Source organism: Myotis brandtii, unplaced genomic scaffold (assembly GCF_000412655.1).
Source record: "Myotis brandtii unplaced genomic scaffold, ASM41265v1 scaffold84, whole genome shotgun sequence".
Taxonomy (NCBI): domain Eukaryota; kingdom Metazoa; phylum Chordata; class Mammalia; order Chiroptera; family Vespertilionidae; genus Myotis; species Myotis brandtii.
This window is the reverse complement of record NW_005371410.1, coordinates 9,735,976-9,759,163: the sequence shown is the minus strand read 5'-3', so window position 1 is coordinate 9,759,163 and position 23,188 is coordinate 9,735,976. Positions and strand designations below refer to the sequence as shown.

General features: G+C 33.8%; 1 protein-coding gene across 3 annotated transcripts in view; it reads right to left on the bottom strand.

The window, feature by feature from the left end:
- The window catches only part of PPP4R3B (protein phosphatase 4, regulatory subunit 3B), a 47,814-nt gene that overhangs the window by 20,020 nt on the left and 4,606 nt on the right, over positions 1–23,188 (bottom strand). For 2 of the 3 annotated variants that reach the window (XM_005884591.2, XM_005884592.2), the window contains exons 3-7: positions 16,240–16,338; positions 12,815–13,438; positions 9,024–9,101; positions 8,254–8,370; positions 6,496–6,612 (exon numbers count right to left, since the gene is read on the bottom strand). In XM_005884591.2, the coding sequence (XP_005884653.1) occupies positions 6,496–6,612; positions 8,254–8,370; positions 9,024–9,101; positions 12,815–13,438; positions 16,240–16,338 (1,035 nt within the window). The remainder of the gene's footprint in view (positions 1–6,495; positions 6,613–8,253; positions 8,371–9,023; positions 9,102–12,814; positions 13,439–16,239; positions 16,339–23,188) is intronic. The other variant, XM_014532034.1, reaches the window with a different exon arrangement.

Below are 23,188 nucleotides of genomic sequence, written 5' to 3'. Positions count from 1 at the left end.
CGTATTACAACTGTAAACCTACTTTTGCCCATCCTGTATTGTTTTACTTTGCAGTGTTCCATTAATTCATGTATGCTTTCTTCATTTTTTTTCATTCTCATGTTTTTTTCTATTGCTTGATCGATTCTGCTGTAGAAGCTATTTATTGATCTTTTTCAGTTCAGTCATTTTATTTTTCAGCTACAGGATTTCCTTTGGTTCTTTTCTATGGTTTCTATCTCTTTGTTGAATTCATTTTGTTTATGTATTGTTTTCTTGATTTCATTTAGTTATCTAATTGTCTTCTTGTAGCTCACTGAGCTTCTTCTTTAAGATAATTATTTTGAATTCTTTGTTAGGCAGTTCAAAGTTCTCCATTTCCCCCCAAATTTACTTCATGTATTTATCTTTAATTCTTTAAATGTTATTTTTCAATTATAGTTAACATTTAATATTATTTTATATGAGTTTCAGGTGCACAGCATAGTGATTAGACAATCATATAATTTACCAAGTGATGCCCCCAATAATTCTAGTACACATCTGGCACCATACATAGATAGTTATTACAATATTATCGACTATATTCCCTATGCTATAGTTCTCCATTTTTTTAGGGTCAGCTACTGGAGCTTTATTTTGTTTCTTTGGTGGTGTCAAATTTCCCTGATTCTTCATGAACTCTATAGTTTTGTGTTGGTGTCTGCACATCTTAAGAAGCAGTTATCTTGCCCAGTCTTTACAGACCAGGGGATCTTTCTCAGCATAGTTCTGTATTGGCTTGGGGAAGGAAGGACGTGGGTAAAGTGAAACTGTTATTACCCCTTCAATGCATTTTTTCTCATTTCTGTGCTCCACCAAGGTGCTATAACCTCTCACCTGGATTCTGTAAGGCATGCTTCATTTCTTAATTAACACAATAGAGTAAGCCTGGTGAACTGAATAAATAGCTAAATCACAAGACCCAGCCTCTAAATGCAGTACTGCCATAACCAGCTATCTAAGTGGCCCTATTAACTCCTCCAGGCCTATTTCTCTAATGGTATAACAAGGGAACTGGAACAGAAGATGACCAAAATTGGGACCACTCTGTCAAAATTCAAGCTAGCATTGCTAATCGTCTGCTAGAGTTCTTTACTGACAATAAAACACAAGTACAAATCCAATTTTCCTTAATCTGCTTATCCAACAATGTCATTACTCAGGCTAGAAAACTCATGCTCAAGCAATTGCAGCAAAATAACAAATATGTTAAGACAAACTACCAGAAAATTCCTTCAGATGTCAAATGATAACTTGATCTAAAAATTTACAGCCGTGTTTGGGGGGTTCAGTTAGTTGGAGCTTGTCCTGTACACCGAAAGACTGTGGGTTCAATTTCCGTTCAAGGTATATATCAAGGTTGTGGGTTCAATCCCCAGTGGGTATGTGTAATAGGAGGCAGCCGATCAATGTTTCTCTCTCACATCGATGTTTTTCTCTCATATCAATGTTTCTCTCTTTCTCCAAAAATAAAAAAATATATATTCTCAGGTAAGGAAAATACATACATACATACATGTCATTACAGAGTAAGTGCAATGAATTTATTGCAATGCTGGGGCATCAATAAATATTTTAGAGAACACTCTTTTAAATGTATAGTCTTAAAATAATTCCCAAACTTCCTTCCCATTAATGCTTGCTTATCCCTATGGTCTCTTTTTGTTTTATTTCTTTTTATATATACAGTACCACCATAGTAGCTCCTGCAATTATAACCCTCAAATGAGAACCAGCCTGTAAATGGCAGCATCATTTAGCTGAAATGTTCTGACATAGGGGTCAAAATCCAGGGTCAGCAAACTACAAAACTACCTGGCTAATTGCCTATTTTGTACATATACTGGAACATAGCCAAGCCTACTCATTTTCAAACTGTCTATGGACAGTTCTTACTATAGTGGCAGGGTTAAGTAGTTTTGACAGACCATACGACCCAGCAAGTCTTATTTACCTTAAGGATATTGCAGAAAAGTTTGCGCATTCCTTACCTAAATAACATTTCAGTGAGTAACTATAGTTTCTAGGAGATATTTCAATGTTTTAGTTATTTCTAAATCAAAGTTTTAGAGAAATGATACTCCCATTTCATTATACTCGAAACTCATACTATTCTTAGAAGCAAACACTTAAAAAAAAAAAGTCTATGTAAGTGGGTTTAAGAATTTTGCTATACTGTGAAAAATATCCAGATTAAGAGCTGACATCTCTATTTTCTGATTGGGAAAGCTAGAGAATAAACTTTATTTCATTGCTTCTAAGAAAAAATAATTTAACTTCTTAATATTGAGATACATTTTATAATCTATGGAATTAGACAGTTACTGTCAGCACAGTGGCAATCATGACAAAGTTATATGAAAATTTTCCACTGACACTTTGAGTGGGGGAATGGGGGGATAATGGGGCAATAAGGACACATATGTAATACCTGAATCAATAAAGAAAAAAGAAAACATTAGCTATAATGTAAATAAGAGAAGGAAGAATGGCAAGGGCAAGAAGAATATTCTGAAGTAGAATAAAAATAACCGATGGATGTTGTGGAAACATTTCCATTTAAAAAAATATATATAAATATAATAATTAAAAAAAAAGTCATGCACATGAAATTTACTCTGCAGCAACTTGAATGAAGGCTACAAATATAGAACCAATAGTTCTTTCAATCCATTCTCACATGTTAGAAAAAAGAAACAATAGCTCCTCACATCAGACAGAAGAACTTAATGGTTCAACTCCTCACATTTGTGGAATGGCAAAACAACCTAGACAAACAGAACCAAAACTCTTTGTAAAGTTGGGGGATTTTCTTCATATGATACACTGAATGAAATGTTAGTTCTGTACTATTCCTGAGACAAAGACATAACCTAAAGTGAATCAGGAGGAAACATTAGACAAATCTAAATTTTTGGATACTAGACCAGAAACTTTCCATTTTTGTCTAGGGCCCTAGACTCTAGTCTAGGCTAAAAGGGTATTACTGGGACAAGTGACAAAATCTGAAATTAGGGCTGTAGTTAAATAAAGTAAAAATGTTAATTGCCTGATTTTTATAATTATAGTGTGGTTATGTATGCAGAGATTTTAGTAGATAGACACTGAAGTAAATAGGGATAAAGGGATATCATGCCATCATTTCTGTACTTTATTCTTCAATGTTCAGAACAAAAATAATTTTATGTATATGTAAATGTGTATATACAAATATGAGGAAAGAAAAAATGATAAAGTAAATAGGAGACAAAATGTTAATAACTAGGGAATCTGGGGGAAGTGTATATGGGAGTTCTTTGTACTATTATCACTTTTGTATAAATTTAAAATTACTTCAAAATAAAAGATTAAAAAAAAACTGATGCAATTTTAGGAAATAAAATTTGATATGTTCAATACAAAATACTGAACAGTCAACCAACCCATGGAGATTAATTTATGTATTTTTAAAAACTTTTTATTATGGCAAATTTTACCCTCCAAAATTATTTTGAAGCAAATTCCAGATATATAATTCTATAAATAATTCAGCATAAAATATTTAAAAGTGTTTTAAGAGTCCTTTAAAAAATGAAAATAAGGAATCCTAAAAAATAAACCCAACAACTATATTTAAATAAAAATAAAAAATCCCAATGCTATTGTCATATCTAAAAAAATTAACATGAATTTATTCCTAAGTGAGAAATACACTGAAAATACTTGCCAAAATAAGCAGTTCAGTAATAGCTGTATTACTTATTCAGTCAGATTCTAAAATAAGTTTTACTGGATGTTTCAAAGGCCATTAGCATAAAAATGTGAAATCTGTGGCATAACAAAAAAAAAGACAGCAGTTACTGCTCAATCCACCCAAACAGCTTGGACAGAAATGACTACAATAAAAAACGTTAATGTTTCCTAGTGTCTCAAACACATATGTTAATATTCATATCAGGAAGAACTTGAGTTTGAATGCTGTGCATTTAAAAGAACATCAAAATATCAACAGTCCACTGAATACACATGTAAGTTATTTTTTTTTCTTTTTAAAAGTTGCAGCCAACCCAATATAGAATTCAGCATGCAGGATCCTTTATTTTGAAATTTAAAAAAATATATAATTTATATTCTTTTGTGGGCTAAGAATTATTTTGAGGCAACAAGATTTTTAAATTATAAAATTGTTAGATATCAGAAAATTCAGGGAAATGAAAGGCCTTGAAGACTATGATTGCAAGAAAAAAAATTGAGAAAGGGACTTTTTATAGTTAAAAATCAGTAACTGCTTCTCTAAGTCTCATGCATCAATTAAATGTAAAAAAGAAAATTGTTCTACAAAATAAATGAATAAACCAGCAGTTCTCAACCTTTGGGGATCGAACGACCCTTTCACAGGGGTCGCCTAAGACCATCGGAAAACACATATATAATTACATATTGTTTTTGTGATTAATCACTATGCTTTAATTATGTTCAATTTGTAACAATGAAAATACATCCTGCATATCAGATATTTACATTACGATTCATAACAGTAGCAAAATTACAGTTATGAAGTAGCAAGGAAAATAATTTTATGGTTGGGGTCACCACAACATGAGGAACTGTATTAGAGGGTCGCAGCATTAGGAAGGTTGAGAACCACTGGAATAAACGAAATGTAAACAGACTCATAGATAGAGAAAATAGACTGGCAGAGGGGAGTTGGGGGACTGGGTGAAAAAGGTGAAGGGATTAACAAGTGCAAATTGGTAGTTACAAAATAGTCACAGGGATGTAAAGTACAGCATAGGGAATATAGTCGATAATATTATCGTCCAGCTGGTATGGCTCAGTGGATTGAGAATCGTCCCATGGACCAAGAAGTCTTAGGTTCGATTCCCCGTCAGGACACATGCTGAGGTTGCTGCTCGATCCCCAGTAGGAGGTATATAGGAGGCAGCCAATAGATGTGTCTCTCTCATAGATGTTTCTATCTCTCCTTCTCCCTCTCCCTCCTTCTCTATCTAAAAATCAATAAAAACATATTAAAAAATAATATTGTAATAACTATGCTAAGTGACTACTGAAAATATTGGGGGAACACTTTGGGAAGTACATAATTGTCTAGCCACTATACTGCACACCTGAAACTAATACAAAATAATACTGTATGCAAACGGTAATTGAAAAATTATAAAAAAACCAAAAAACTGTAATTGAAAAATTACAAAAAAAACCTTTCTGTTTCTAATAAAAACAGAAAGAATTCTTAGAATTAGTTGCTTATTCTTCTCATGGCCTGATTTTATAATGAATACCTTTAATCATACTCATCACTAAGGATGTAGTACTGAGCACTAACTTCAAAATTACCTTTTGTAAAGGATGGCACTAAGATAATAATATCAACAGTGAGATAAACTAGATATTTATTTCTTTAAAGTCAGATTAGCATTAGTTGGGTTTTTAAAAAACACCTTAAAACACTTAACACAAAATATGTCTTTTATTTCTTTTCTACTGCCTAAACTATGCCATTAGCCCAAACCGTTTCTAAATAAAATTGCTTTAAAAAAAACACTGGCAATATCTATGAAAGACAGACATAAAAATCTAAGTTAAGAGATTAAGCACAAAACATATGAAACAACTATAGTTTAATTCAATAATATAAGGATCAAATTAACACTGGGATTCAAAACCATTAAGAAGAAAATAATTAGCCTGACCCACATGGCTAAGTGGTTGAGTGTCAACCCATGAACCAGGAGGTCAAGGTTCAATTCCGGGTCAGGGCACATGCCCAGGTTGTGGGCTCAATCCCCAGTGGGGGGAGTGCAGGAGGTAGCAGATCAATGATTCTCTCTCATCATTGATATTTCTATCTCTCTATCTTCCTATCTCTCTCTTCCTCTCTGAAATCAATAAAAAAATATTTAAAAAATGAAGGGACATAATATTTGTTATTTTCTACTTAACACTAAAATAAGAAAGAGTATTTAAAATTACAGCTATATGTTCATATTGTCTTAAAAACAGTTTAAGGGAAAAGTGTAAATATTTCTGTAGTGGGAAAACACAATATTGGTCTTATTATTAAACATTCATCCACACTAAAAAGAAAATACACATTTGAACATAGTGAAAGTAACTTATTAGTTATACTTGGTAAGTGCCTGACCTATGAGGCTTGAAATTATATTTCATTAGCACTTGAAAAGTTTTTTAAGACTAGTATGTAAGAATTTGATTCTATGATAATCATTTATTTCAATCTCAATACTAATTTGAATATGCTTTTTTTTTTTTTTTAAAACAGTCAATCCAATTGCCAACTGAATACTATGCAAATCAATTGGCACATATTCTGGGCTTGCCATAGTCACAAATGATTAGAAATTTATTATTTTGCTTCATAAAAGATTAAAATAATGGCCATAATTTTCTCTCAAAAGTTTGCAAACACTATTCTACAGGTAATTCACATAGAACCAAAGCATTATTACTTACATCGTCACTCTGCTGGGCTTCTTGCATTACGAACTCTCGGACCATGGATGGACTAAACTCTACTAGATAAGAAAATATATCTGTAGCAGCTGATCTGACTTGCAAATCATCCATGCCCTGATGAAAGGAAAATAGATTACTTAGAGATTGTTAACAAATGTTATGCTGTATTTTCTTTTTTCCCAAATCTATGTACTCCTCCAACTTTTTGGATTTAATTGTACTGGAATCAAAATACATAACCTCTCTATCATTTTACAAATATTAAAAAGTTTTAGATAGCTCAATGGTTAGTTTCCACCAGATTTTATCACCACAAAAATAAATACTCAGAGAATTTAAATTTAAGCATCAGCTTAGGATTATAAAGCAACACTGTAACAAAAGGTTGGTTTGTTGTTGTTGTTTTTGGGGGGGGAGGGGGAGAATTATTGATTTAAATATATGCAAAAATGTGAATGATGTCTCCTAGTTAAGTCTTTAAAACCTTACAGAATCTGTCTTTGATCCTGGATTTGCCAGTTACTTTACACCTTAGTAACTGACTTCTCAATTATGATTCTCCTATTAGAGGATGTTTTTGAAAACACTTTGGGTATTTTTACTCTTTTCCACAACTTAACTTTTTAAGGTAGTGATTCTGAATGTTTGTCCTCTTTCAACATGTGAAGAATACATGATTCATAAATTACAAAATTTTCAGGAGATTCTGAAAACATTCTATGACTCAGCAGTTCTCAAAATGTGGTGCAGGGAATCCCTACAAGGAGTCTAAGACTCTTTTCAGGAAGTGTATGAGATTAAAATTATTTTCATAATAAAAAATAATACTAGGGCATTAATGGCCTCTTCACTCTCAGTCTATCACAAGTATAGTTGGGTTAAGAGGCTACATAACCCGTGGTATCACAACAAATTAAATGCTGAAGCTACTATGAGACCCTATTTTCTACTAAGCCAGACATTAAAGGTATTGGTAAAAAATATGAAACAGGCCACGACCAGGTAGCTCGTCTGGATATGCCAAGATTGTGGGTTTGATCACTGGTCAAGGCACATATAAGAATCAATCAATGACTACATAAATAAGTGGACCAACAAATCGATGTTTCTCTCTCTCATTCCCTCTGCCCTCCCTCCCCCAAATCAGTAAGTAAATTTTTGAAAAATGTTTAAAAAATATGAAACAATGCCATTCTTTTCACTTAAATATATTTTGTTTTGGAAAAATTATTTTTTCATAAAAGTTATATTATTTATGTTAACATATAATTGGGTGGTTATTATTTTAAAATAAATTAATACTTAAAATACTCTCAGTTTTAATTTTTCATGTAATAAATATCAATGGATAAAACTAATAAACAAAAGTATGAGAACCACTGCCCTAATCCCATACTGCAACATGAGCACCTTTGATTCAGTCTGCCCTCACTCCACTCACTGGTCTAAAAAGGAAAGACATTTTTATTTTGTTTCTATGAAACATACTTAATATGGTTACAGAAGAGAAAGTCTTATATGGGATTTTTATTCACCTGAAGCCATATTATATGCAAGTGATTACATAGTAATATTATAAATTTAAGTTAATAAAAATCTGAAGATTGAATACACTTCTATAATTCACTATCAAGAGAAGCATAACTTAAATTATAAAATTCAATATGCATTGCTATAATAAATACTTTCAATCCATAATATAAATCTATTACAAATTCTCAATTTCAAAAACACGAAGAAAAGCTGTATAATTACCATTACAATTTCAAGAGCAGGAAGAATGCCCAACTTTGCCAAAGTTTTGAAAAATGCATCTCTGTTTTGAGGTTGTAATGTCTGAGAAAATGCACAAAACTCCTTGAAAAAATTAACCTGTAATGTTAGAAAGTATAGTGAGACATTGATACACATAAATGTAAACTTAAGGCACAGTGTAATGAGATAAACAACACCCTTCTCAAGGATTTTAAGTCAGCAATCTTTCATTACTTCTTAAAACCCAAGTACCTGATTATAATGTTTGAAAAATTAACAAAATGCTGGTAAACAGCAATTACTATTCTCTTCCCTCAAAGCATGGTTTTTATCTCAAGAAAGTTATTATAAACACATTCATAAGAAAAATATTTCCAAGAAGCAATTATTTATCATTCATCTATTTAAGAAGCAGTCCCCTTGCCACTTGTTTAAAAAGAAAAGCATCTCTATACTGTATCTACAACCAAGAAAATGCATGAGTTTGTAGTTCTGTCCTAACATAACCCACATATGTGATTTTGGAATTTGTAAGACACACAGTTTCCCTCATGGAGAGGGGAACCCACATCAAAATATCTTAAGACATTTTAAAATATATAAAACAATAAGTTTGAGAATAACTATTTATAGCATAATTTAAGTACATATATTTTATCTCATACTCTAATTATAAAAAATTTTCTCTTAACAAATTCAAAATCAAAAGCCTGTATGCCAAAAGAGCAAGTGCTCTTTAAGGGTTTGAATTTCAAGAATAAATAAATTACCAATTCACGCCGTTTATCATCATCTGTAGCCTCATCTGTTAGTTGTGCAAACACTTCAGACAAAAACTTCTCATCTTCCTACATGAGAAAAAATGTTAATTTTAAAATTAACATTAATTACTATGAAATATTAAAAGTATGAATTATACTCATTTATATGATATATACAAATTATGTTTTAATTTTCAAAACTTGACTATACCATTCATTATTAGTTATACATACATTAATATTTCATGTAACTAGAAACGTCAACTATAAAGAACTCTTGGAAAACAAAAATAAATATTCTAGAAGTCATGCATAAACACTCATTTACTTTGACTTAGAGCCTCTTTAGCTCCCTTTTGGGGTCTATTTACTCTCAATTTAAACATAATTCAAACAAGTTTGAAGATCTTTAACCCATAGCAGATAAAAACTTATTTTTGTGTGTGTGCCGCATAATTTTAGTAATTAGCTTACATGCAACATGAGATGAAAGAGGTTGAAAATCATTGGTACTGTAGAGTCTTACATGTTCTGTGGTCTCCAAGGATACCACTGAACAAGAAAACACTACAATAACTGCCTTTCATACTGTTGAGATGAAAAAGGTTGAAAATCGCTGGTGTAGAGTCTTACATGTAAGGACACAGCTAAATGACAATACTACCATAACTGTTTTTCATACTGAACACATATACCATTTTTAGAATTAGATCAGGCTTTAAAAGATTACCTAGTCCAATTTTAAATTTCGTAAGACTAAGTTACAAAGAGTGGATTTACCTGTGAATAGCTAGTGACAGACATAGATTTAGAATCCAAGTCTCTTGCATAATGAGATTTTTGTCATTCCCACCCAATAAAATGAACTACAGGATAGGACCCTAAATACTACAAAGTTATGAAACAAATCAAAGTCCCCCCCCACACACACACACACTAGAATGGGACAAATCTATTAAGTAACATTTAATATGCTGAGGCCCAAAATATCTAAAACAAAATGAAGGGCCATATGTTTATCATCAGTTGTTTTCAAAAAGGTATTGGAAGATTTTACATATTTAATTAGTAACTGGAATGAAAAGTTGAAAATTTCTCTTTCAGTGCTGAAATCTTGACATAGGCAAAAATATGTCAAAAAGAATGAAATCCTTGATTTTACTGGATTTGTTTTTAGCTCAACTCTCATCTATGTAATAGTGGAATTACATGTAACATGTTAAAATGTCAACATTTGAGAGAGCTGTCCTATAACTTATTCTAAACAGGTTCTTAATCTGTAGCTGTGTGGAAATTACTTCACTTTTTTGGCTTTTAGGAATTTAATTTGCAAACATTTTACAGTATATTTCTGAATTCTGGGCACAAGGGGTTTTGAACAACTAGAAAAATTCAGGTCAACTAAAATATTATGCTTCTATCACGCTAAAGAGAATCTCAACATGTATTACAGTACATACTAGGAGCCAATGACTACACTAAGTAATTTCACAGTTAAATAACTTGTTAGTCTAGGAGTTATGGGCCTTTACACTACCTCATTTTGGTCCAGTTAGCTAAAATTCTTATGTTCACTTGCCTTATATAACTTATGTAACAGCAGGTTAATACACATTTAAGAAGCTACAGATATGTACATCACAAGAAGGGTTATTTGGAAATACCTACTACCAAGCCACAAAATTTTTACATGGAAATCAGAGTTGGGCTGTAAGAAATGAGCCGTTAAGAGGCCAATGGCCATAAGCTTAATTACTTTCTTCTCACACACTGTTGAAAATAGAATTCTGCATCATGGCTGGCACATAAGAGATAATCAAGTGGTAAGCCCTAAACAATAAGTAGTTTCCAGTATCTGGCTATTTTATCAAATACATCTCATGGACCAGAAATGAATAACTTTCCTTTTTAAAGCTACACTTGATTTATATAATTATAGCCTTCACAAATAAGCCTGTGATAAAATATATAAAATGACATACAAAATGTTATAAATATTTATAAATTAGTTTGCCTAATTTATTTTTTTCAAAAACACTGATTTTGGTAATCAATGTTCCGAAGTCAAAAGCAATCATTTGAAAGATACACTTCAGCTTTTGTCACTGGGTCCTTTACAACAGCTATATTGACTGTGGGTCTACTTTCTGACTTTTTTTCTATCAGGAAGTGAAATGGCATCCTGAATTGTACAGTATGATTTTTAAAAATGACTTCCCATAGCCCTTGCTGGTTTGGTTCGGTGGATGGAACGTCAGCTTGCGGACTAAAGGGTTTCGGGTTCGATTCCCATCAAGGGCACATGTCCGGGTTTCGGGCTCGAACCCCAGTAGAGGGCATGCAGGACACAGCCGATCAATGATTCTCTCTCATCATTGATGTTTTTATCTCTCTCTCTCTCTCCCTCTCCCTTCCTTTCTGAAATTAAAAAAAAAAAAAAAAGCAGGTCCCATGCATTGTAAATGAAACATAATGTGTAAGTCTAACTTCCCTCACATTTATTACTGTGGATAACAAAAAACTGCTCAGTGAAAAATTGATCTGGAGAAGTAAATGCTACATGAAAGGTAAAGTAACAATAATAGGAAGGTGAATAATGGTTGGAAGTATCATAAAATGGAATCTCATTACTAAATACTAAACCAGAGATTCTCAACTCTTTGATCTCAAGAGACCTCTAAACTCTTAAAAATTACTGAGGGGCCCAAAGAGCTTTTACTATGTGGGTTATGTTTATCAATATTTACCATACTTAAAACTGATACATTTAAAAAGTTATTAATTCATTTAAAAGCAAGCTATTATGTTTATATAAATATTATTTTTATGAGAACTATATGACTCCAAAATTTAAAAATTTAGAAGTTTTACATTTTTTCAAATCTCTCTAATGTTTGCCTTAACAGAGGACAGCTAGATTCACATATCTTCTTCAGCATTCAGTCTGCTGTGATGTGTTGTTTTGGTTGAAATATAATGAAGAAAATAGAGCCTGACACTGACATGAAGCTGGAAAAATGAAAACCTCACAGACCTGTCTAAAAGGGCTCCAGGGATCCTGAGTCGTCCACAGGCCATACTTGAGAACCAGTACACTAAGTATATAGTTGCTGCTCAATAAACTTAGTGACTCATATGGAAATAATAGCGACAGTTATATAGGAAACTGTGCATACAGCATACTATCACAAGTGAAGAAAACTCTTCAAAATCATGTTTACTACATTGTTAGGGTATAAAAGATAAACATGATAAATGTGGTATAAAACTTCTATTTTACAACTCAAGGAGACAGAATAAAATCAACCTCACATAGCAAATAATCTAATTATTATTTGCTGAAAATGAACGAATATTTTTCAATCCTGGCTGCACATTGTAATTACTTGGGCAGTTTTAAGCACTCATACTTATACATATCCCAATAATAACTAAGTCTAACAAAATGGAATAAAAGATGATTTAAAAATAGCTGCTCCTGTTTGGGATGATGGGAAAGTTCTGAAAATGGACAGAGGTGAATGTACTTAATGTTGAGAATCGTACACTTAATGGTTAAAATGGTGAATTTCATGTCATGTGTATTCTACCACAATTTTTAAAAAGGAAAAAAGAAGTTAAATAAAACCCAGCTACATCATAGGACACTTAAAAATATAAAAGGTCACATTAAGATTCTCCTTCAGAAAGCCATGAGATAAAACCAAAGAAATCTTTCAAAAAGAAGGAATGAACAGCAGCTTGAACAATTAATGAAACTAAACATCTGAAAACAAAATTATAAAGAACACCTTACTTACCTGCAACATGCTGACTATCTCAACTTTGTTGAAGAAAATAAAAGATGTAAGAGTAGAAAGAAAATTATCTTCAAAAACTGATGGCGTCGGCAAAATGATGTCCTGAATGTACTGTACCCTGTAAGTCTGATGTATTTTTTGCCTTAGTTCAGAGTCTGTTATTGGTATAACTTCCTTAAACTTTGCAGTTTTGGTCAGGAATTCTCTGTGCCTTTTTGGCTGAGCCAAAGCAGGGTCATATTCAAGGCATCCCACAACATCCATGATACACTCATCAGAAAACATTACCTCAAACAGAGTTGCCTTATTTAGGAATAAGATCCCTCTAATAATTTCATACAAATGGTGTAAGCCTTCAGTGTTTTCTAGGTTCTCACAAGCTTGGAAGAGCTGCAGTAGTTTTTTAATATAGCCTTCATTTTCCAAGGCCAGAGCCAGCTTTTCCCTACGGATAGGTGAGGAGAGAACTGAGGTAACTAAGTCAGCAATCTCTTCAAGTTTATTGAGTTCACATGTGGGCAGGTCAATCAGATGACTAGTTTCAGGCATTTCTTCAAATCGTTCTTCTTCTGATTCATCAATGAGGTCCTGCGTGACTTCCACTGATGGATCCTTACCTTGAACCTGAAAATATCCAAGTATAGCTGGTTACCTTAAAATATAAATACACTCAAATTTTTGGAAATCATATTACTGACCATTGAGCTTAAGTAAAAATAAAGAAACTATCTACTCCCAGTTAAGAAAAGTCTAATGACTTAGAGCCATATGTCAAATAAGCGAATCAGAAGATTCACACTACAATTTCTTTGGCCACTTTATTACACTATGTGGCACTATTACTGGAAAGATCTAGGGGGAAAAAATGACTGCAGTCAGATGCATAAAATTACTAAGAACCTTCAGTGAGAAGAATCACTAGAGGGAAAAGCTGATGTCAATGAAAATGACAACAGTCAAAATCCTATATAATAAAAGGCTAATATGCAAATTGTCCCCTCGTCCAGTTCAACCAGGGGGCGGGGCCGGCTGGCCAACTGCCCATGGCCTCCCCCCTCGCCCCCAATCGCCCTCCAACCCTGATTGGGGGCGAAGCCAGCCAGACCCCACCCATGCACGAATTCATGCACCGGGCCACTAGTAGACTATAATAGGATATCACAGTAGGCAACCACTTTATAGAAAACTAGAGGCCCGGTGCACGAAACTCCTGCACGTGGGGGGGTGGTGGTGTTGTCCCTTTAGCCTGGCCTGCCCTCTCAGGGAATGTCCAACTGATGGCTTAGGCTCACTCCCTGCAGGAGGCCTAAGCCATCAGTAGGACATCCTTAGTGCTGCTGCAGAGGTGGGAGAGGCTCCCGCCACTGCTGCTGCGCTTGCCAGCCATAAGTCCGGCTTCTGGTTGAACGGTGCTTCCCCCTGTGGGAGCGCACAGACCATCAGGGGGCAGCGACTGCATTGTCTGCCCCCTGGTGGTCAGTGTGTGTCATAGCGACAGGTTGTTCCACTGTTGGGCCGAAACCAGCTCTCCGACATCCCCCAAGGGGTCCCAGATTGCGAGAGGGCGCAGGCCAGGCTGAGAGACCCCACCAGTGCACAATCGGGGCCAGGGATGGATGCTGGAGGTTGGCCAGCTGGTGGGGGCCACAGGAGGGCTCCAGGGCGTGTCTGGCCTGTCTTGCTCAGTCCTAATCAGCTAGAACCCAGCAGCATGCTAACCTACTTGTTGGAGTGTCTGCCCCCTGATGGTCAGTGCACATGATAGCAAGTGGTTGAGCAGCCTTAGCATATCATTAGATATTATGCTTTGATTGGTTGAACAGGCAACCGGACGACCAGACACTTAGCATATTAGGCTTTTATTATAGAGGATGGCAGCTAAAATGAATGTTATGATTAATTTAAAATTCCAGTGACTGTTCACAGCAAAGATTTACCTAAGGAGACATAACTATTAAATGTAATGTGGATGCAGCCACTGTGGGAAAGCATATGGAGTTACCTCAAAATATTAAAAATGGAACTGCTTTATGACCTAGCGATTCTACTTCTGGGATTATATCAGAAGAAAACTGAACACTAATTTGAAAGAATATATGCATCCCTATGTTCATTGCAGCATTATTTACTATAGTCAAGATTTGGAAGCAGCCCAAGTGTCCACCAGTGGATGAGTGGATTAAAAAGCTGTGGTACATTTATGCAATGGCATACTAATTGGCCATATAAAAGAAGGGAATCTTACCCCTTTTGACAGCATGAATGGACCTGGAGAGGATTATGCTAAGTGAAATGAGCCCATTAGAGAAAGATAAGTACCATATGATTTCATTTATATGCAGAATCTAATTGAACAAAAATAAACTAACGAACAAAATAGAAACAGACTCATAGATAGAGAACAGACTAACAGCTGTCAGAAGGGAGAGGTGTTGCTGAGCTAGGTGAAAAAGGTGAAGGGATCAAGCAAAAAACAACAACAACAAAAAAAGCCCCAACAAAAAACTCATAGACAATAGTATGGTGACCAGAAGGAAAGAGGAATGGGGGCAAGTAGAAAGGGGTTAAATGGTAATGGAAGGAACTTGACTTGGGGTGGTAGACACACAATATAATATATCAATGATGTATTATACAATTGTACACCTAAAACCTACATAATTTTAGTAACAGATGTCACCCTAAATAAATTCAATAAAAAATGAAAAAGAAGTAAATGTAATGTGGAATTCTGAATGGGATCCTGGAACAGAAAAAGGATACTGGATTTTAAACTGAGGATATCTGATTAAAGAATGGGCTTTAGCTAATAATAGTATATGAATAATAATAATAAATGTTTAGTTCATTAATTGTAACAAGTTTATCATATTAATGTAAGATACTAATAACAGGAGAACTAGGGGTGGTGATGTCAGGGAGGGGAGTATACAGAAACTCTACTTTCTGCTCATATTTTCTGTAAATCTGAATCTTTTAAAATAAAAACTTTATTTAAAAAAATTCCAGTTATCTGAGAGTTACCATTTATCCTATATCATGTAAGTTCTTCACAAGTTGAAGCTGTGAGCACTTTCGATCATTAGTCTCTGGTACACAGTATTCATGAACATTAGGCAAATGGGTGATGAAATATATAAAATCTTAAAGCTTTAGAACATAAATATTTAACTTTTTGTTTGTTGTTGAAAGATCTTGACATTTTACCGGGTATTAAAATCTGAAGTGATAAACAAAATTATGATAACTAAAAAAAATTTTAAGTAAAAAATTTTGCTGTAAAATATAGAAGAAATTTCTAGATTAAGTTACCAAAATCTCACATGAAGACATTACCTCTCCACATATACATCTTCTAGGTAAAAAGAAAAAAAATTCAAGAAAGCATATAAATGTTAAGTTAAATATTATTCAAAGACCCTTACCTGACAAATTTTTTCCCAGATCTCATCACAGCCAGCTTTTTCCTGAAAACTTAGAGCCAGATCATAGTTTTCAGCTTCTGACCAAACGATTAATGTATCCTGTTTAAAAACAAAGACTTCTAGATCATCACACTTGAAAAGAAACAAAATATAAAAAAGACAGAAAACAGCACAGCAATGACAAATGCCCTCTCATAAGTGCAATTAATGGACACTTGATTGACATCATATAACTATTTTGTTACCCATTGAAACTTTAGTAATATACTGGCAATGACATAGTAGCTTTGTCACTAAAACTGACATTGAGCAATATTGTAAAACAAAAAAGTCTAAAACAGGTTAGCAGGCTCTGGCTCATGTTACCAAGAAATGTTTAATGGAAAGTCTAGCCATTCTTGGCTAAACTGTAAGTAGATATTCTAATCATCTACTTTCTATTGTTTCCAGAAAGTCAGCTGTTCCACTCACTAACCACCTACAAGTTTATTTTTTCCTTAAGCCAGTTGTCAACTGGTTGTAAATAGGCTAATAGCTAAAAATATCTTAAGGTTTAACCCTTTCTATTTTTGTTTTTTAAAAAAAATCTGGAAAAGCCTTCAGAATATTAAGAAATATAAAATGAAGGTGAAATGAAGAAAACTTACTTTATCTGTACTACCAATAGCACCTAGTTCAGCAGCTTAGGTTGTAGAAAAATTAAGAACCACCGGTTCAGGTAAGTACTTTCCCAGAATGCCCTTAATTATATCCCCACCAAAAGGTTAGTTATGCATTTAGGAAAAAGTTGTCAACCCCTTTATTAAAAACTAAGGTCTGGGTTTAAACTAAAACGCACATACATGTTTAAACACTAAAATCACTGCGACACTCAAATAAAATGAAAATTCTTTTAGGATACATAATGAAAGTTTAATATGGCTAAAACTGTAATTTTCAAAATATAAATATTTGAATTTATACCCTAATTAGCAAAAATATAATCTACAAAAACACCGTATTTAATAATTGTTCATCTGACCTTGTACTAAAAAATATAAAATCGAAAGTGAGTCCCAGATTAATAAAGACAAAGTCTTCAAAATAAAAACTTTTCAATATTCTGGTAGTTCTAACCAGTAAATAAAAAAAATATTCTTTAATTAATCCAGGCCTCAGATGACTATCTATTTTGCTGTGTGATCAGGTAAAAAGAACAGGTGGAAATCAGTTTTCTAGCTTCTGCCTAGCTATGCTTCTTGGAAGGGAAATTTGCCACCAGATTATAAAATTTTATCAGGTCACACTTTTATTTAAAAACTCTCAGTGGCTCCCCCCATCTACAGGAGAGGTTTTGAAACCTTTTTTTTTTTTAAACAAACCCAGCAAAACTCTTTTTACAAACAAAATTTACTACAAATCTCCATGTTAAAAAAATAAAAGATAAAAACAGTGCTAGTTAGGTTAAAGCACTAAGACACCTGCTCAGGGTCTATGTACTTTCCTCAGTCCCTGAGTTGTCTTAGATCCCTCTTCAAAACAGCTTCCTGAACAGTGGTCTTCAAAACATCTTTACCTGTGCTCAAATTACTTATATTATATACAGGAACATAATATTAGTATAGCAATACTTTTAAAAACATACACTAAAATAGAAATAGAAAGGTTTACATAAAGATAAAATAAATAATACTTTTAAATGTCTGAATTATAATTTCTCTCTACCATTATTAACATTTTAAGATGCAGTATACATTTAGGGCACAGTATACTCACAAATGACAGTAGACACAAATTCATATTTAACATCACTGTTTTAATAATTCTGAATTTTTGGAATGGGTAACTTCTTGTAAGATCTATGTTATCATTGTTTCTTTTTGACTGAACAATTACACTAGCAGTATAAATGTCAGTTTAATTATTACCTTGTTCACTTGCACTTACATTATTGTTACCAAACATTTTTAAGGCACTTGTTTCTTTTGTTAGGGTTACAGGTTAGTTTAAATTGAAAAATACCTGTAAACAGTTATCTGCACAGATAGGCTACAATAATTCACAATAGGCGAAGAACTCTTTTCATGGAAATGTTACTCTTCTTTCAGAATACCGTATCTGTTTTTGACTCTTGACCATGTGACCTTATATTAAATATTTAGCAAAACAATTTCTGAAAACGGGTTTCTTCTCAAATTCTAGTGCTTCAATCTATGCATTCCACTTTGGAGAGAAAGAAATCCAAAACCTTTATTCCAGGCACCAAAGCCTTTTCAATTTTGGTTCCAATCTACCTTCTAAGAGAAAGTCCAGGTAAGCAGCAAAGTCTGAATTAAGGTTACCCAAATCCTCCTCCTAATCATTTTCTTTTGTTCTTTCCTTCCCATTCCTAATGGAAACTTTCCCCCCTAAGCCAGTCAAAATCCCTAAAACTAAATGGGATTTATATTCAGAATCCTTTTTTCAATGCAGAAAGGATTGACTTTGGGAAATGCCTCTTCTTAGGGGACAGATCTGGAGCGAAGCCCAAGAACCCTTATTTTTAACTAGGGTCCGAGGTAATTCTTTGGATAGGTCAAATTTGAGAACCTGACCTTAGTGTATCTCTAGTTGATAAACCGAGGATAGGGAAATGCCATCGGAGTAGGCACCTTTGGATAGGTCAAATTTGAGAACCTGACCTTAGTGTATCTCTAGTTGATAAACCGAGGATAGGGAAATGCCATTGGAGTAGGCACCTTTCAGCTCTAGTATCTATTCCAAATGGGTGACAAAACTCCATTCTTCCTTCTGTCCCTTCTCTACACTGTTGTTGCAGTTGAAAAAATTACTGGGAAGAAGCACTTCTTAGAATTGTTTATTCCATGGGTTAGTGTAAAAGCTCCTATGTGAGTACAGAGTTGGCACAAGAATATATAAAACAGAATGGGAAGTGTCAGCCTATCCAAAAAGTCTAGATAGAGCCAAGTACAATTTTTCATAGTAAGGTCTGCTTTTTACCATTGTGCTTTGTGATATATTTTTTGCTCATTTGTGTGGCACACATATCTTTGGGACATTGTTAATGCCTCTGTTTAAACCAAGAGAAGCTTAGAGTTTTTCCTCCTCTATTAACTAAAACATTTAATCACCACTATATCCCTGTGGAAATCAGATTTAAAATAAGCTTTCAGGGAGAATAGAAAAAGTTATATTTGGTCTCATCCTTTAAAAAAAATAAGGTGATTATTTTCCATGTTTTATTCCCATCCAAGCCCAGGATATATACTATAATAAGACATGAGCTAGAGAAACTTGACAATTTAATCTTTACCAAATCAGGTTTTTACAATGTAGTATTATTATAAGAAAATGTCATTTTCAATCTTATATATTAATACACATTATTGAGCATATATTGTTGAAATCAGAGGTTCTTAATCCAGAGTCTAAATGATACTTTAAAACTGTATCACATCTCTTTTGGGTAGAGTCTCCAGTTTTTAATATCATATTCACAAAGACACATTTAAAAGGATCTTACAAACCAATGGATTGTCTGTTTAAGTTTACTTCTCCAGTACTGATCCACTTCATTAACATGAATAAATCCAGAGTCATGAAATGTCTGAAACACCACAGTTGCTAGACCAACCCTATTAATTCTGACAAAATTCAATATAGAGAGAGCTGAAGTTTTCCAAAAGGAATTTTTAAAAAGGGAAATATAAATATCAGGTTTACAGAATTTAATTTGTAGATTCAAAATCAATTTAAAAGTATGAAAACGAGTGAGTTTATCCAGATAATGTAGCATGTAACTCTCTAGTAGTTCCTAATAGTTAACCTAGTTCCTCTAGGATGCATTTTTAAAATATAGTATGGTAAAACATATAGGCCAAGACAGACATGATGACACTATTTATAAACAGTAGTAATAGTTTATTTTTCCCAAATCAGTGATATATATGAATACAAGTAGAATAATCCTCAACTAGAATTAGGACCCAACTCCAAGTTTCACGGTCCACTATTTCTGTGACTTTCATTGAAGTATTTCACCTCTGATCTTATTTCCACTGAAGAGAGGAAAATGCTGCCTACATTGGGCTTACTATATTATTATGAATATAGTTCTCTCACTGAACTTATGTGTCAGGTACTGTGCTAAAGCGTTTTTCATACATTAATTCATAGCTATTCTACAATGTAGGTAGTATCTCTAAAAGATGAGATTCAGAGAAAATTTGCTCAAAATCACACAACTAGAAATAAAATTAAACCCACATTCCTATTACTATGCCATATGATAAATATGATCAAATTCTAAAAAACCCCATAAAATTCTTAACAACTTTGCTTCCCAAGCTTCTCCCCTGTGGCATTGTTTATCTAGGCATCTCCCTAAACACATAAATAAGAAAAATCTGTCTCCATCTGATTCCCAGATTCCTCCTTGGCCCCACTCCAAACCAACACCCAGAACACAATTCTACGTATCACCTTACTCAATCCTCCAAAGCTAATTATTCACATCCTTTACTCATGCAACTGATGTATAATTCAAAGTACAGAGTGAATTCTACTCAATACAAATTAATGCTGTCATTTAAAGCATCATTCAAAATTATAGAAATCTCATTCTCCCTTGTATACTCATTAGTTCATTCCCCATAATGACTCTCAGGCTAAACCCTAATACCCTTAATTTTATTTTATTTTTTTTTTCCAATTAAGAGCTAGGTACAATAAATATATGATCATTTTCATCCATACCTTCATCTCAACGGACATTCTACTAACCAAAACCTAGAATATTTGCAATCTTTCTTTTGCAGGATATGGAACAGCCATTTGCTGAATGAATGACTGTCCTTTCCTTACCAAAATTCTGTTCTTCTTTGGTTTGACATTTTCCTGATTCTCTACTTTTTCCAATTGCTTAATCTTCTTTTACTGAATCTTCCTTCTTCCTGATGATCAAACACCTAATCCAGCAGTATGCCCTGTCAATTCTACCTCCAATACATGTTTCAAATCCATCCATCTCTTTCCATCTCCACTGCCATCACCGCTAACCTGACTCAACATTATCTTTTGCTTTGACTATGCTGCGATCTCTCAACTAGTATCCAATCCCAGTTATTGGCCCTATTCCACAGATTAATGTTACTATTTTGGATCATGTCATTCCTCGAATGAAAACTGTCAGAAATGTTTAAATGGACTTTAAAAAAACCAAACTAAAGACAGTGACCAACCCATAAACATCACTCACCCAATTATTACTGGATGAATAAATTAATGTGGACAATTCAGCAAAGCTCAGTCTTAAGCTCTATTCTATTCTATGCTCTTGCAAAGGTGGTCCCCTCTTGCAGCTAAAAATATCATTTAATGATTCTCAAATTAGAATCTCCTACAACAAACTCTTACTGTATTTCTAGTCCTGGGTATTCTTTATAAGACTTTTCCATTTATTCTACAATCATTTTAAAGCTTAAATTAAAATAAAAAAGGCACTGAACAGTTTATGGCATGCTACATATATGCCAATAAAAGAAATATCTGTGACTATACATATTTTTTTACATATGTATAAAACCTCTAGGAAGATATACAAGAAAATGGTAACACTGGTAGCTTCTAGCAAGGGAAACTGTATGGATGGAGTCCAGGATGGGAGGTTTTACCAAATACTGTCCTAATCTATAATAATAAAAGTATAATATGCTAATTAGACCTTATGTCCTTCCGGACAAAGCCGGGGCTGTGAGGGAAGCCCGGATCCTGGGTGCCAGAGGAAGCTGGTGCCCGGCAGCCGGGGAAGGCCTTCTCTTGCATGAATTTCATGCATCGGGCCTCTAGTTTTTAACACATTAAGCGCCCAGCCTGTTTTGTCTTCCGGACATTAAGTATAGTGTCAGTCACCGGTGACTGATTGGACACTTAATGTGTTAATAATGTGAATATATTATCCATTTAAAATAAACCTCTAACCAAATGATTAATGTAAACCTGCTTTCTTCTCAACTTCCCAATTTCTGGGAGGAACCATCATTTTCCTGGTTCTAAGATTCGAAAACACTACCAGTAACTTTTGATTCCTTTTCTTTCATATATAACCATTCACCAAATCTTCCAGCACTTTCTTGAAAATATACTGGAATTCTCCTCCTTTCCCATTCCATTTACTACACTGAAACAGACTTTCATTTTTTTAAATCTGAATTATTGTAAAAGGTCTTGCTACCTAAAGCTGTTTCCCCCCACATCCCAATTCATTATTCATGACTTTGCCATACCCCTTCCGAAACACAGTATCACTTTCTTCATGTTGGGTCCCTACTCAAGAACCTATAATGGGTCCCTTTTGTTTAGCAAACCAAGCTCTCAAATAAGAAACCTAGGCTGCAAATAGCCTTAATACCTTTTGTATTAGGTGTACTATTTCCTTCTCTATCACAGTTCCTGTAGCAGGTACTGTACCACCAATCAGAGTGAAGTTTTTCTTAATAATTCTGGCCGAAGTCAATCTCTTCCTTCTAATTTTCTACTGCCCAATACTGTGGAATACAAGTTGCTTTTCATAATATTTTGTGTTGGCATATACCTACTGTATAGTCATTAAACTTAGCCTTTCTGTGCCTTAGTTGCTGTATCTGTGAAATTCTTTCATCATCTTTCAACGGAGTTAAAACACTTTATCAGCTATTTTATTATCATTCTGTAATTGTTTCACCTGTTAGGTCTTGTCTCCCAATAAAACCAAGGATAAGAACTTCCTTATACTTCTTTCCTAAACCCAATGAACACAAATTGTGCTATATAGAAGAGGTACATATCTCAATGACACTTTCAAGACCAGCAGGGCTGAGTCTACATAACTTAAAAAAATTGTTGGCATATGCATCAGGCACTTTATTACCCATTTAAAATAAGCTGTATGGTAATTCTCTTCCCTTTCCAATGTGTGTATTGGCTCCTTTCA